General features: G+C 35.8%; 1 protein-coding gene across 3 annotated transcripts in view; it reads right to left on the reverse strand.

Moving 5' to 3' along the window:
• LOC150095189 (BTB/POZ domain-containing protein KCTD9) overlaps positions 1–15,423 on the reverse strand; it is a 156,892-nt gene that overhangs the window by 42,437 nt on the left and 99,032 nt on the right. For all 3 annotated transcript variants that reach the window (XM_090409700.1, XM_090409699.1, XM_090409698.1), the window contains exon 9: positions 10,873–10,978. In XM_090409700.1, coding sequence (XP_090265826.1) covers positions 10,873–10,978 — 106 coding nt within the window. The remainder of the gene's footprint in view (positions 1–10,872; positions 10,979–15,423) is intronic.

Raw genomic sequence — 15,423 nt, forward strand, 5'->3', positions numbered from 1 at the left:
ACCAGCAACTGATGATTTACAACTCAAATAGAGAATGTCTTATTTACACCATATAACTGGAGCGTTATGAACAGCTTTCCTCTTGGCACATTGTCATATGCCTTTTTCAGATCTACAAAACATAAATAGAGATCCTTGTTATATTCCAATGATTTATCAACTATTTGTGCTAGTTGATAAATCAAAGTGAAAATCTAATCCTGACAACCTTAGTTGCTATCTGAAACCTATCTTGTTCTTCTCCAAGCCTCTCCTCCTCCAGAATATTTCTAAGCCGTTTCTCAAGAATACTTGCATAAATCTTACCAGGAACACTCAGTAGAGAAATTCCTCTTAATTCTCGCATTCAGCTTAATTCCCTTTTTTTATAGATGGGTGGTATGAGTGCTCTACTCCAATCATCAGGAATTTGACCCTCTGACCAGGTTTTCTGAATTATGAAGTATAGCAGATGGCATTCCTGTTGGGTTCTACCACCATGCTGTCACTGCTAATTTCATTTAGCAATCTTTCAAAGTAATTACTCCATACATCAAGAATATCTGTATCCTCAATTTTCATGTCCCCTTTATTATCTCTAATTCCTCCAGTACTCTTTCCTCCATTTCTGAGCTTTTTCAATAGCCTCCAAAATATTTTACAACCTTCCTGATATTTATTTTCGATGTTCTTACCAAGGTCTTCAGATGAATTTTGTTTAATTAATTTTACACAATGCTTGCCAGGAACTAAAAAGAAGTTAAAGGTTTAACTTCCTTTAACTCAGGAAGTTAAAGACTAACTTCCTGAGTCCACTAATGGAGTTCTGATTTTTCTTTCCTTGCAGATTACCTCACCACATGCCTCTCTGGCTGAATCAAATATTTTTTTTAGGATTTGCACTGAATCTCCAAGGTTTGGTTCTTGTTTTTAAACTCTTTTAGTTTTTAATTGAAAGGGGGATGGTAAATTCCGTTCTATCTTATAGCCGGGTCCGAAACTCAGATCGAAATCCATAGAGGTTTCATGCCGAAAAAACTATCGGCAGGCCCAAGTGTAAATGATCACTTGGGTAGTACAACACCAGGGCAACTCCATGCAAAGGTGGAGCAAGCTCAGTCACTAACTTTAATATTCTCTCATAATGTAAAATCCAGCTCCTAAGAGATGTATATATATTGTTTTACAGCAAAGGTGGAGCTTGCTCCACCTTTGCATGGAGTTGCCCTGGTGTTGTACTACTCAAGTGATCATTTACACTTGGGCCTGCCGATAGTTTTTTCAGCATGAAACTCGATGGAATTTCGATCTGAGTTTTGGACCCGGCTATAAGATAGAACGGGATTTACCATCCCCCTTTCAATTAAGAAATTCGCCGGTATTGTTAGTAGAACACCACTTTGGCAATTCGATAGTAGAGGTATGCAAGTTCATGTTCACTTAAAAACCTTGATATTCCAGGTCTACCCACTCACTGATGAGACCTCAAAAAAGGTTGAAACTGGTCGGGGTAGTGACCTCTTCTCATAATGTAAAACAATATATATACATATCTTAGGAGCTGGGTTTTACATTATGAGAGAATATTAAATTTGATGGAGCTTGCTCCACCTTTGCATGGAGTTGCCCTGGTGTTGTACTACCCAAGTGATCATTTACACTTGGGCCTGCTGATAGTTTTTTCTGCATGAAACTCTATAGATTTCGATCCGAGTTTCGGACCCGGCTATAAGATACAACAGGATTTACCATCCCCCTTTCAATTAACAAATTCGCCAGTAAAATAGCTGTTCGGCTTATTATCTTTTAGTTTTTCTTGAATAATGTTGGTGTATAATATTAATGCATGTCATTAATTTGATAAAAGAACTGTGTCCTCCTTGTACTTTTTAGTTTTATTTTATTTATTTTTTTGGTATATTTCTTCGTGAAGACAATAACTGCTCAAATTCTCATCTGAATTTCTGATGTGCATAACATCTTCTTATGACAAAAATTTTCATTACCATTGAACTCAGTTATAAAGCTCATGTTGTGTATCAGTTTGGTTATTCTAACTGCATAATCATTTTGAAGTATGCTAATGATTTGTTCCTAAGAAATTTGCCATTTTTATGGAAGTCAATTCAGATAAGAGAACTTTATCGTCTTGATTTTTTATCTTCTTCGTGACTACAGACCATGTTTTAGGATCTCCTGAAAAAAAAACCCCACCAAGCTCCACCATAGTAAATTCAAAAAAGAAAGACTGTTTTTAGAATCTGTGGCAGCACTCAGAAATCATCATCATCAAATTCCTGCCATGTACCCTCAAGGAGTGTACAGGATATGATAGTACTACATGAAAAAAATTACATCATTATTAATTTCCTATCTACAATTTTCCTCCAAATCAGTCTGTTACTTGTCAAGACTTCAACATTATCAGATCTTATATTACTATCGTCTAAAGCACTTTGTACCATATCAATCCACCTAATTCTTGGTCTTCCTCTGGGTCGTTTTGCTGCCAAAATGGCAGAGAACACTTGTTTTGCTAATCTTTCCTTGCCCATTCTGTTTAAGTGACCATACCACCTGAGATTAGCTCTGCTAACACATGGATGCTGACAATGTCAAGTTCTTTCCTAATATCCTCATTTTTAATATGATATTGCCATTGATGCCATCTGTTCACGCCTATAATCTTTCTCAGGACTCTCATATCTGTGGTCTCTAGTCTTTGGTCAAGTGTTTTACTTCTGACCCAGCTCTCAGATCCATAAGTTAAAATTGGTTTGAACACTGTCTTGTATAGCTAATTTAGTGTTCCGACTAATTTCTCACTTATTCCATATGAATTTATTCAATTGACTTCCCACCATACCAACTTTGCTGATTCTGTTGTCCATTTCTATATTTAATTTACCATCTTCAGTAAAAATAGTGCCTAAATAGCTGAAATGTTTTACTTGTTCCACAGGTTCTCCATTCACAACACAGTTGACATTTTCAATGATTCTGCCTATTTTCATTGTCTTTGTCTTTTTATTGCTGACCTTCATACCATATCTATTATAACAGCTATTCAATTTAGTCAGAGAAGCTTGCAGACTTGTAGCAGATTTATTTAGAAGTATAACATCGTCTGCATAAAGCAAAGAGCTGACATTAACATATCCAATTTTGATATCACGTTTAATACAACTTTCCTTCATAATGTGATCCATATAGATAATGAATAACAGAGGGGATAATGTACATTCCTGTCTAACACCAGATTTAACATTAAACCATCTTCCTGTACTTCCTTCAATTCTAACTGCTGACTTACAACTCAAATAAAGACTAAGTATTGCTTGATATAATGCCCCATTGACACCATATAACTGCAGCGTATTGCATAGCTTCTCTCTTGGCACCTTGTCATATGCCTTTTCCAAATCGACAAAACTTAAATACAGATCTTTGTTATATTCCCATGCTTTCTTGACTATTTGTCGCAGAGTGAAGATCTGATCCTGACAGCCTCTATTTGGCCTGACTCCAGCTTGTTCTTCGCCAAGCTTTTCTTCCACAATTCTTCTCAACCGTTTCTCAAGTATACTTACATAGATCTTGCCAGGAACACTCAGTAGGGAAATACCTCTGTAATTCTCACATGCATTTTTATTTCCCTTTTTATATATGGGTACTATGAGAGCTCTACTCCAATCATCGGAAATTCTTCCCTCTGTCCAGGCTTTCTGAACTATGCAGTGCAGCCACTGTAAGACTCTTATACCACCATACTTCAGTATTTCTGGTCGAATATCATCTACTCCTGCTGCTTTTCCACATTTCAAGCCTTTGATTGCTTTTTCTACTTCAAGTATGGATATGTATTCCTGACTGCATGCCTGGTCAGTGTTTTTTACCACTGTGCTGTCATCACTGCTTGTTTCATTTAGCAGTTTTTCAAAGTAATTACTCCATACTTCAAGGATATCTTTTTCTCCCATTTTCATGTCACCTTTATAATCTCTAATTCCTTTTACAGCACTCTTTCCTCCATTCTTAAGCTTCTTCAACAACCTCCAGAATATTTTGCCACCTTCTTGATATTTATTTTCTATATTCTTGCCAAAGTCCTCCCATGACTTTTGTTTAGCTAGTTTTACACACTGTTTAGCATTCTTGCATTTGTCTCTATAATCTCTAAAAGCACAAGCTGACTTATTTGACAGGAACTTTTGGTATGCTTTCTTCTTTTCCTTCACTGCCTCTTTAACTTCCTGTGTCCACCAGGGAGTTCTGATTTTTTTATCCTTACAGACAACCTCACCACATGCCTCACTGGCAGAATCAATCAATGTTTTCTTCAGAGTTCGCCACTGAATCTCCAAGGTTTGATTCCTGTTCTCAAACTCTTTCATTTTTTTCTTCAATAATCTTTGTGTATGTTAGTCTACAGTTCACATCTGAGAGCTGCTCAACTTTTATTCGCTTTAAAACTTTCTTACATGTCATTCTTTCCAATATTAAATTCAATTTTATCCTGCTCAAGACTAAATAGTGATCACTTCCAATTTCAAATCCTCTGTACACTCTGGTGTCCTGCACCAGGGAGAAAACATCACTATCAACAATAACATAGTCAATGAGACTTTTGTGCACATTTTTATGTTGGAACATGGTGTTAGTAATAACCAGTCCATGTCCTGAGCAGAAATCCAACAGATATTTGCCATTATTATTAGCTTTGCTCTTTTCTCCAAATTTTCCCAAAATATTTTTGTATGTCTCACAATCATTTCCTACTCTGCTATTTAGATCCCCAACAAGTACCAACTTTTCATTTTTCATTGTGTCAGTTGCTTTTTCTAAAGCCTCAAAAAACTCCTCCATTTCTACCTTAGTAGAACCTTCTGTGGGACCATAAGCACAAATAAGTCTCATTGTCCAGTTCCCCATTCTCATATTTGCCCACATTACTCTACTTGAGACTGACTGCCATTCAAGAAGATTAGCCTCGTATTTTGTGTTGAATACTATGGCTACTCCTTCTTTTCCTTGATTGTCATTGCCTGAATATAACATTTTGTATTTATTGCTCAGAAAGATCTCACCGGTTTTGGTCTTTTTTGTTTCAGTCACCCCTATTATGTCGATCTGGTACTTATCTAATTCCTCAGCTAGCTCCATTTCTTTGCCATTCAGGCTTCTTACATTGATAGTACCGATCTTTAACTCTGGTGATGTTGAGTTGGGGTGTGTTTTCAGATTTGTTCCAGTAGCTGACTTTTCGCTGTTCGCCCTGGTTCCCTGGCGAAAACAACGGGGGCCTTGTTTAACCATCCGACGTCCCAGCCGGCATGAAATTCTGTCATGTTGTACCATCATTTTTTATTTTGGTTTAACCAATAAGAATACAATTTGGTTGGCTAAATCCCAAATTGCCAGCCCATCCTCGTTCGTTCAGTATCCAAGTAGATACCCAACAGGGTGCACCACGAGAAGGTGAGGATTGGACATTAGGTTAGAAGCCCTGGTCGGTTCTCCGCATTCCTTTAAAGGATATGTGGAGGTCTCCTCTCAGTTATACAGCTTTGACCCTTAAGCACCCCCTCAGAAATCAAATGAATTTAAATAAATATGGCTGCATAAAACTTCTTAAAATTTGGGAAACATTAATTATCAGAGGTCCCAATTTTACCAAGGCCACCTACAAATGCCCGTAGAGGGCACACCACCCATACAGGACTTTAGAGTCACCCACATGTTTCACTTAGTACTGTGTTGTATTTGAGTGTGCGTTACAAGAGTTATTTGTAATCCCTGAAGATGTCTGCGTCTGCCTCAACGCATGAACAGTGTTCCATGTGGTATCCTGTCAAACACCTTTGCAAAATCCAGTAGTATTATTGTATAGCCATTCCCTTTATCCAACTCAGCTGTCACTCTATTATAAAAAGTTAGTAGATTACTAATGCAAGACTGACCCTTCATAGAGTATCATATTCTTATACATTCATTCCTGAATTCTCTTTCTGACCAACTTTGCAATAATTTTACCACCACTCCTGAGATACTAATTGACCTATAATTTACTACCACAGACTTAGATCCTCCTTTATGCAGAGTTATTATTTTGCACCCCCCCTTCCTTCCACTCTCTCGGAACTCTGCCAGATCTAAGACTTAAATTACACACCACAGTAAAAGGCATTGCCAGTTCCTCTACACATTCTCTTAAAATGAGAGCTGATATCCCAACCAATCCCACAACTGAATTTGCATTCGGATTCTGCAATATCTCAAATATCTCCAATTCATCAACCTCTGTTTTCAAACCAGTCTCTGTTCATAATAATACCTTCATTTGGATGATGTACCCTTGCAACACAGTCAATCAGTAGCTCAACAATTCTGTCTAACTCTGCCAGCTCTCTACCATCGTTATCATTCCATAGTCATCACTGTTAAAATGAAAGTTATGAACTTAGGAGCAAAGATACAGGAGGCAAGGTTGAGATGGTTTGGTCATGTGATGAGGAGGGAGGAAGAGTATGTGGGAAGAAAGGTCATGCAGATGGATGTGCAAGGGAGGAGGAAGCGCAGGCAGCCAAAGAAGAGATTGTGGAGGAGGATGAAGAACTTGGATGTGGCTACAGCCTAATACAGGAGGTTGTCGAGGAGACTCACTACAAACAGCGACCCTACTTAAGTGGGACAAGCTGCAGAAGAAGTCATCCTACTTGCCACATAATAAAAACTGTTTGGGATTTCCTTTCACCTGCTCGGACATCTTATAATCTGATTTTGCATCTTTACCATGCTAGTCATCTTTCTTGCCTGTTCCGTGTACTGTTCATCTTTCTCCTTATATACCCTCCACAACATCTTTTTTTTTGCAGCTCTTGCTCAATGATATTAGTCATCCATCTAACTCCTACCCAATTTACCTTTCTAACCTTGGGTAAACAGTGTGATATTGCATTCTCCAGATACCTCTTGATTATCCACCATGCACTGTGAACATTCTTCCCTTGCAGATCTTTATGCCATGGTACTGTTTCAAGCTGACTCCTAAGTGTAACAAAATTACCTGCCTTGTAGTTCCACATATACTCGTTTTTAAATGGAATTTCCACACATTTTGCTACCTCCCAAGTCAAACCACATTCATCACTTTCCCTAATAGGAGGCAATGCCACCTTATTTATAGACAGGTCTTCTGATCCCATAACAAGATCATCCAACACTCTCAAACCCCAAGTCCCCTCCATCAAATTCTGATTCAAGTAATTAGCCCTCGGCAAGTGTATGTACGTATAAATATCATTTCCTTCCCACCCTGGAAGTCAACAACCAAGGGAAATCGCCTCCCACAATACAAAGAACAGACTGAATGCCTTGTTTGACTTCTACCAGAAAGTGATTAGAAAATTATTATTTTGCATAACAATGATCTTTTGGTCCAGATGCTGTCGATTCACTTCTGCTCGAAATTTGCATTCATCCCATATCATCTTTACAAGCTGTCATACTTATCTCATGTCTGACAATACAGAAGCAAGTCTATATTCAAGTTAATCCAAAAAAAGAAGATAAAAGTTAATGATCAAACTATTGTTCCATTTCCTTAACCCTAACTAAAAATAAAATGGAGTAAAAATAAATGGAAAATATAATAGGTGCTTCTCTGCCAAACTGGGAACTATCATTCCTCTGTTTCTGTTAACAAAAAGATGAGCAACATACAATAATAATAATATATGTTCTATTATTATGTTATATATATATATATATATATATATATATATATATATATATATATATTTATTTATTTATTTTTTTAGTCTCTCATTAAATGTATAATGGCTGGAGAGGATTCCACTCGAAATTTCCATAAAAGTGATTAATATCAAATTTCAAAGTAATCCATCCAAGCAGAACTAACTGCTTGTTAAGTGTATAACTCAAAATATGGGCATAGCTATATAAATGTATGCAACTCATAATAACACACTTAAAATGTGGTTTGTGATCAGCTTCTTGCAGATGCATATCATATTCAATTTAATTTGAGGGAATTTTACCACACTTTATTGCTGTAACATTATCTGTTTATTAATGCCTTGGCACTCTAATATGATTTTCTATCTTTTTTTTTTTTTGCATGGATTGTTTAATGAAATGGAGAGCAAATCAATTATGGATCAATCTCTTTCTCATCAGGGGACAAAATCAATGGATTTTGTCCCCTGATGAGAGACCATACCTTGTTTACTGGAGGATTTTAGCATAGAGAAATTTTGTTGGTCTTTAGAGCAGGTTTTCCACATTATCTGATCCCATGCTACTAATAGTAATGTACTATTGGTTTGAAATCTTCTGCAGGTGGAATACACATTAAAAAACTCTTCTATGAAGGTTTGCACCCTTTCATTTTTGTATTATAGTAGAAGTTTACTGTACTAATTAGCAATATGTGTAATAATTTGCCATGTGATTAATAAATGATGTTCACTTTTTTTGCAGCATTTATGTTATTTTTGTATTACATAAAGATTTTGCTTAAGGGTCAATAACTGAGAGGAGACCTCCACATAGCCTTTAAAGGAATGCGGAGAACCGACCAGGGCTTCTGACCTAATGTCCAATCTTCACCTTCTCGTGGTGCACCCTGTTGGGTATCTACTTGGATACTAAACGAACGAAGATGAGCTGGCAATTTGAGATTTAGCCAACCAAATTTTATTCTTATCGGTTAAGCCAAAATAAAAAAATGATGGTACAACATGACAAAATTTCATGCCAGCTGGAGCATCTCCCGGTTAAACAAGGCCTGTTGTTTTTGCCAGGGCGAACAGCGAAAAGTCAGCTACTGGAACAAATCTGAAAACACACCCCCAACTCAACATCATCAGAGTTAGAGATCGGTACTATCAACATAAGAAGCCTGAATGGCAAAGAAATGGAGCTAGCTGAGGAATTAGATAAGTACCAGATCGACATAATAGGGGTGACTGAAACAAAAACGACAAAAATTGGTGAAATCTTTCTGAGCAATAAATACAAAATCTTTTATTCAGGCAATGACCATCAAGGAAAAGAAGGAGTAGCCATAGTATTCAACACAAAATACGAGGCTAATCTTCTTGAATGGCAGTCAGCCTCAAGTAGAGTAATGTGGGCAAATATGAGAATGAGGAACTGGACAATGAGACTTATTTGTGCCTATGGCACAGAAGGTTCTACTAAGGTAGAAGTGGAGGAATTTTTTGAGGCTTTAGAAAAAGCAACTGACACAATGAAAAAGGAAAAGTTGGTCCTTGTTGGGGATCTAAATAGCAGAGTTGGAAATGATTGTGAGACATACAGAAATATTTTTGTGTCAAGGTACCAAGAGAGAAGCTATTCAATACACTACAGTTATATGGTGTCAATGGGGCATTATATCAAGCAATACTTAGTCTTTATTTGAGTTGTAAGTCAGCAGTTAGAATTGAAGGAAGTGCAGGAAGATGGTTTAATGTTAAATCTGGTGTGAGACAGGGATGTACATTATCCCCTCTGTTATTCATTATCTATATGGATCACATTATGAAGGAAAGTGGTATTAAACATGATATCAAAATTGGAGATGTTAATGTCAGCTCTTTGCTTTATGCGGATGATGTTATACTTCTAAATTAATCCTCTACAAGTCTGCAAGATTCTCTGACTAAATTGAATAACTGTTGTAATAGATATGGTATGAAGTTCAGCATTAAAAAGACAATGAAAATAGGCAGAATCATTGAAAATGTCAACTGTGTTGTGAATGGAGAACCTGTGGAAAAAGTAAAACATTTCAGCTACTTAGGCACGATTTTTACTGAAGATGGTAAATTAAATATAGAAATAGACAACAGAATTAGCAAAGCTGGCATGGTGGGAAGTCGACTGAATAAATTCATATGGAATAAGAGAGAAATTAGTTGGAACACTAAATTAGCTGTATACAAGACAGTGTTCAAACCAGTTTTAACTTGAGGATCTGAGAGCGGGGTCAGAAGTAAAACACTTGACCAAAGACTAGAGACCGCAGATAGAGTCCTGAGAAAGATTATAGGCCTGAACAGATGGCATCAATGGCAATATCATATTAAAAACGAGGATATTAGGAAAGAACTTGACATTGTCAGCATCCAGGAATGCACTAGCAGAGTAATCTCAGGCGGTATGGTCACTTAAACAGAATGGGCGAAGAATGATTAGCAAAACAAGTGTTCTCTGATAGGTTGTCAGCAAAACAACCTAGAGGAAGACCAAGATATAGGTGAATTGATACGATACAAAGTGCCTTAGATGATAGAAATATAAGATCTGATAATTTTGGAGTCTTGACAAGTAACAGACTGATTTGGAGGAAAATTGTAGATAGGAAGTTAGAATAATGTAATTTTTTTCATGTAGTACTATCCTGTACACCCGTTGAGGGTATATTGCATAAATTTGATGATGATAAAGATTTTGTAGTTCTGAAGTTTACTCTAGAATTAGTGATTAATACATAATTCATGTATTTCAAAAAAAAAAAAAAAAAAAAAAAAAAAAAAAAAAAAAAAAAAAAAACAATTACCACACATTCAACAGGTATGATTCTGACTTGATCATCTTAACCTGAATTCAACATATTAACTGCAGAAATTATTCCATATATGTGAGTATATAGCAACTAGGCTGCACTATAACACTGGAATAAGAAATGAATCCAATTATTCATGGAAGACAACAGCAGACACCTGAAGATCTTGTGTAGCTCTTAAGCAGGAGGAATGAGAATCAATTATTTATTTTTTCACTATTAAAAAATAAAGTTCTGAAATCAGGACTGCATGATGACACCCTATAGAGTAAAAGATAATAAACATTGTGTTTTCCAACCTTCCATGTTAGCCCTATTTCCAGCTGGATCTTCCATATTACATGAACGAAGGTTTGCTCCCTCAAGATTGGCACATAGCATTTTCACACCTTGCAGGACTGCACCCTTTAATTCAACACAAAAAAAATTCTATAATAAGTACAATGAAAAGGTTTCAATTATTTTAAAAGTGATTCATTTTCAAAGATGTGCTACTTTTAATAATACATTCTTATTTTCAAAATAAACATTACTAAAAACACATCTGTCAGATGACAAATCAATTTTTCGAATAAAAAACACTCCTAAGCTGTAGAATTAAATCTAATAAAATTTCATTTATCATATATTCACCTTTACATTTTAAACAACACTGGAATTGTATTCAGTTTTTATGTGATTGCTCACAAGTAACAAGTACTATGAAGGCATCTGGAATCAATTAACTTTTTAAATTCTATGAATAAAAAATAAGAACATGTTGCCTAGATTGACTGCTACAAAACCAAAAAATTTGACTGTCAAAATACAATCTTTTAAGGGAAGGACATTGATCGGATCAAATCCTGTCTTTGATATGAAGAACCTTTATCAGCATCCTTCAGCTGAATGTAAGTTAGCTGATTTCATATGCATATGCCATATGAGACCACCTATACAAATGCTTAGAAATGGAGAAAAAAGTACTGAAAAAGGAATTAGATATGATAAAATCCTAAAACACACCCCAACTCAACATCCCCACAGTTAAAGATCGGTACTATCAACATAAGAAGCCTGAATGGCAAAGAAATGGAGCTAGCAGAAGAATTAGATAAGTACCACATCGACATAATAGGGGTAACTGAAACAAAAAAGACAAAAACTGGCGAGATCTTTCTGAGCAAGAAATACAAAACGTTATATTCAGGAAATGACAATCAAGGAAAAGAAGGAGTAGCCATAGTATTCAACACAAAATACGAGGCTAATCTTCTTGAATGGCAGGCAGTCTCAAGTAGAGTGATGTGGGCAGATATGAGAATGGGGAACTGGACAATGAGACTTATTTGTGGCTATGGTCCCACAGAAGGTTCTACTAAGGTAGAAGTGGAGGACTTTTTTGAGGCTTTAGAAAAAGCAACTGACATAATGAAAAAGGAAAAGTTGGTCCTTGTTGGGGATCTAAATAGCAGAGTAGGAAATGATTGTGAGACATACAAAAATATTTTGGGAAAATTTGGAGAAAAGAGCAAAGCTAATAATAATGGCAAATATCTGTTGGATTTCTGCTCAGGACATGGACAGGTTATTATTAACACCATGTTCCAACATAAAAATGTGCACAAATTCATGTGGAGAGAAGAGGCAAGGAATAAGAAAAGTCTCATCGACTATGTTATTGTTGATAGTGATGTTTTCTCCCTGGTGCAGGACACCAGAGTGTACAGATGATTTGAAATTGGAAGTGATCACTATTTAGTATTGTGCAGGATAAAATTGAATTTCATATTAAAAGAATAACATGTAAGAAAATTTTAAAGCAAATAAAAGTTGAGCAGCTCTCAGATGTGAACTATAGACTAAAATACACAAAGATTATTGAAGAAAAAATGAAAGTTTGAGAACAGGAACCAAACCTTGAAGAAAACCCTGATTGATTCAGCCAGAGAGGCATGTGGTGAATTGTCTGCAAGGATAGAAAAATCAGAACTCCATGGTGGATACAGGAAGTTAAGGAGGCAGTGAAGGAAAAGAAGAAAACATATCAAAAGTTCCTTACAAATAAGTCAGTGTTTGCTCTTAGAGAATACAGAAACAAATGTAAGAAAGCAAAACACTATGTAAAACTAGCTAAACAAAAATCATGGGAGGACTTTGGCAAGAACATAGAGAATAAATATCAAGAAGGTAGTAAGATATTCTGGAGGTTGTTGAAAAAGCTTAGAAATGGAGAAAAGAGTGCTGTAAAAGGAGTTAGAGATGATAAAAGTTACATGAAAACAGAAGAAAAAGATATCCTTGAAGTATGGAGTAATTACTTCGAAAAATTGCTAAATGAAACAAGCAGTGATAGCACTGTGGTAAAAAGCACTCAACAGGCATACAGTCAGGAATACATATCCATACTTGAAGTAGACAAAGGCATCAATGGCTTGAAATGTGGAAAGGCAGTTGGAGTAGATGATATTCGACCAGAAATGCTGAAGTATGGAAGTATGGTGGTATAAAAGTCTTACAGTGGCTGCACTGCATAGTTCAGGAAGCCTGGACAGAGGGACGAATTCCCGATGATTGGAGTAGAGCTCTAATAGTACCCATATATATGAAAAGGGAAATAAAACTGAATGTGAGAATTACAGAGGTATTTCCCTACTGAGTGTTCCTGGCAAGATATATGCAAGTATTCTTGAGAAACGATTGAGAAGGATTGTGGAAGAAAAGCTTGGTGAAGAACAAGCTGAATTCAGGCCAAACAGAGGCTGTCAGGATCAGATCTTCACTTTACGACAAACAGTTGAGAAAACATGGGAATATAACAAAGATCTGTATTTAAGTTTTGTCGATCTGGAAAAGTCATATGACAAGGTGCCAAGAGAGAAGCTATTCAACATGCTACAGTTATATGGTGTCAATGGGGCATTATATCAAGCAATACTTAGTCTTTGAGTTGTAAGCAGTTAGCATTGAAGGAAGTACAGGAAGATGGTTTAATGTTAAATCTGGTGTGAGACACGGATGTACATTATCCCCCTCTGTTATTCATTATCTATATGGATCACATTATGAAGGAAAGTGGTATTAAACATGATATCAGAGTTGGAGATGTTAATGTCAGCTCTTTGCTTTATGCGGATGATGTTATACAATAAATCCGCTACAAGTTTGCAAGATTCCCTGACTAAATTGAATAATTGTTGAAATAGATATGGAATGAAGGTCAGCAATAAAAAGACAAAGACAATGAAAATAGATAGAATTGTTGAAAATGCCAACTGTGTTGTGAATGGGGAACCTGTGGAACAAGTAAAACATTTCTGCTACTTAGGCATGATTTTTACTGAAGATGGTAAATTAAATATGGAAATGGATAGCAGAATCAACAAAGCTGGTATGGTAGGCAGTCAACTGAATAAATTCATATGGAATAAGAGAGAAATTAGTCGGAACACTAAATTAGCTGTATACAAGACAGTGTTCAAACCAGTTTTAACTTATGGATCTGAGAGTTGAGTCAGAAGTAAAACACTTGACCAAAGACTAGAGACTGCAGATATGAGAGTCCTGAGAAAGATTAGAGGCATAAACAGATGGCATCAATGGCAATATCATGATAAAAACGAGGATATTAGGAAAGAACTTGACATTGTCAGCATCCATAAATGCGTTAGCAGAGCTAATCTCAGGTGGTATGGTCACTTAAACAGAATGGGCGAGGAAAGATTAGCAAAACAAGTGTTCTCTGCCAGGTTGGCAGGAAAACGACCCATAGGAAGACCAAGATATAGGTGGATTGATTCGGTACAAAGTGCCTTAGACGATAGAAATATAAGATCTGATAATGTTGGAGTCTTGACAAGTAACAGACTGATTTGGAGGAAAATTGTAGATAGGAAGTTAGTAATGATATAAATTTTTCATTTAGTACTATCATATCCTGTACACCCCTTGAGGGTACATGTCAGGAATTTGATGATGATGATGATAAAAGTGAAAAAAATGAAGATAAAAAGATATTACTAGATGCCTGGAGTTTTTCATCCTAAATAACTGGAAAACCAGCCAAAAAACATGCAATTTACAGCATGATACAGTGTCATCATACTTTTTCAGCTGTAAATCTAAAACCAATCGACCACTATTATTTAAGAGTTACTTTCCACTTATTAAAAAAAAAAAACATACACAGATCATCACAACATACATTATACAGAGATCATTATAATTATTTTAAATATCTATTGAAGGAAGTAGTCTGGACTCTGAAGGACCTAAAGGTTTTCAGAAAATATCTGAATAAGCTGCAGATTGATTAATCTAATCACCAGGAATCACCTTTTCCCCTCCCGAAAAACTAGGAATTAGAGAAAATAAAAAAAGAACAAATGGTATAATAAAGAGAGGCTGGAAAAGATCATTTGGAATATCAAATAATCAGTAAGTATCTAAAGTACTAAATTTCACCAAGATCACCAAAATACACACTGCTTAGATTAGAAAAAGCAGCTTCTTTTCCATCGTCTTAAAAGAATAAAAAATAAAAATTAAATAATGATGCAATAATCCTAATAGTTTAAATGACTACTGTTGTTTTGAATTATAGTTGAAGCAACTTGGCATGGATATCTATGTTCTCTGGTGGATATCCATATTCTCAATGCATCACAGCCAAGTAACTTGGCTTCTCTGAACACCATTTTATATATTAATAAATAATTTCATTATTTTCTTTTAAATTTATGATATAGAAGATGTGGATTAGAATCTTCTGGAACATTTAGAAACTACTTTCTTCACATCCAAAATGAGATTTTGTTAAATTGTGATTGATTGAAAATATATAAGTTCCAATCTATTCATAATTTAACAAA

The sequence above is a fragment of the Typopeltis vanoorti genome, chromosome 20, assembly GCF_054136105.1.
Source record: "Typopeltis vanoorti isolate ZY-2024b chromosome 20, IOZ_Tvanoo_1.0, whole genome shotgun sequence".
NCBI lineage: Eukaryota > Metazoa > Arthropoda > Arachnida > Uropygi > Thelyphonidae > Typopeltis > Typopeltis vanoorti.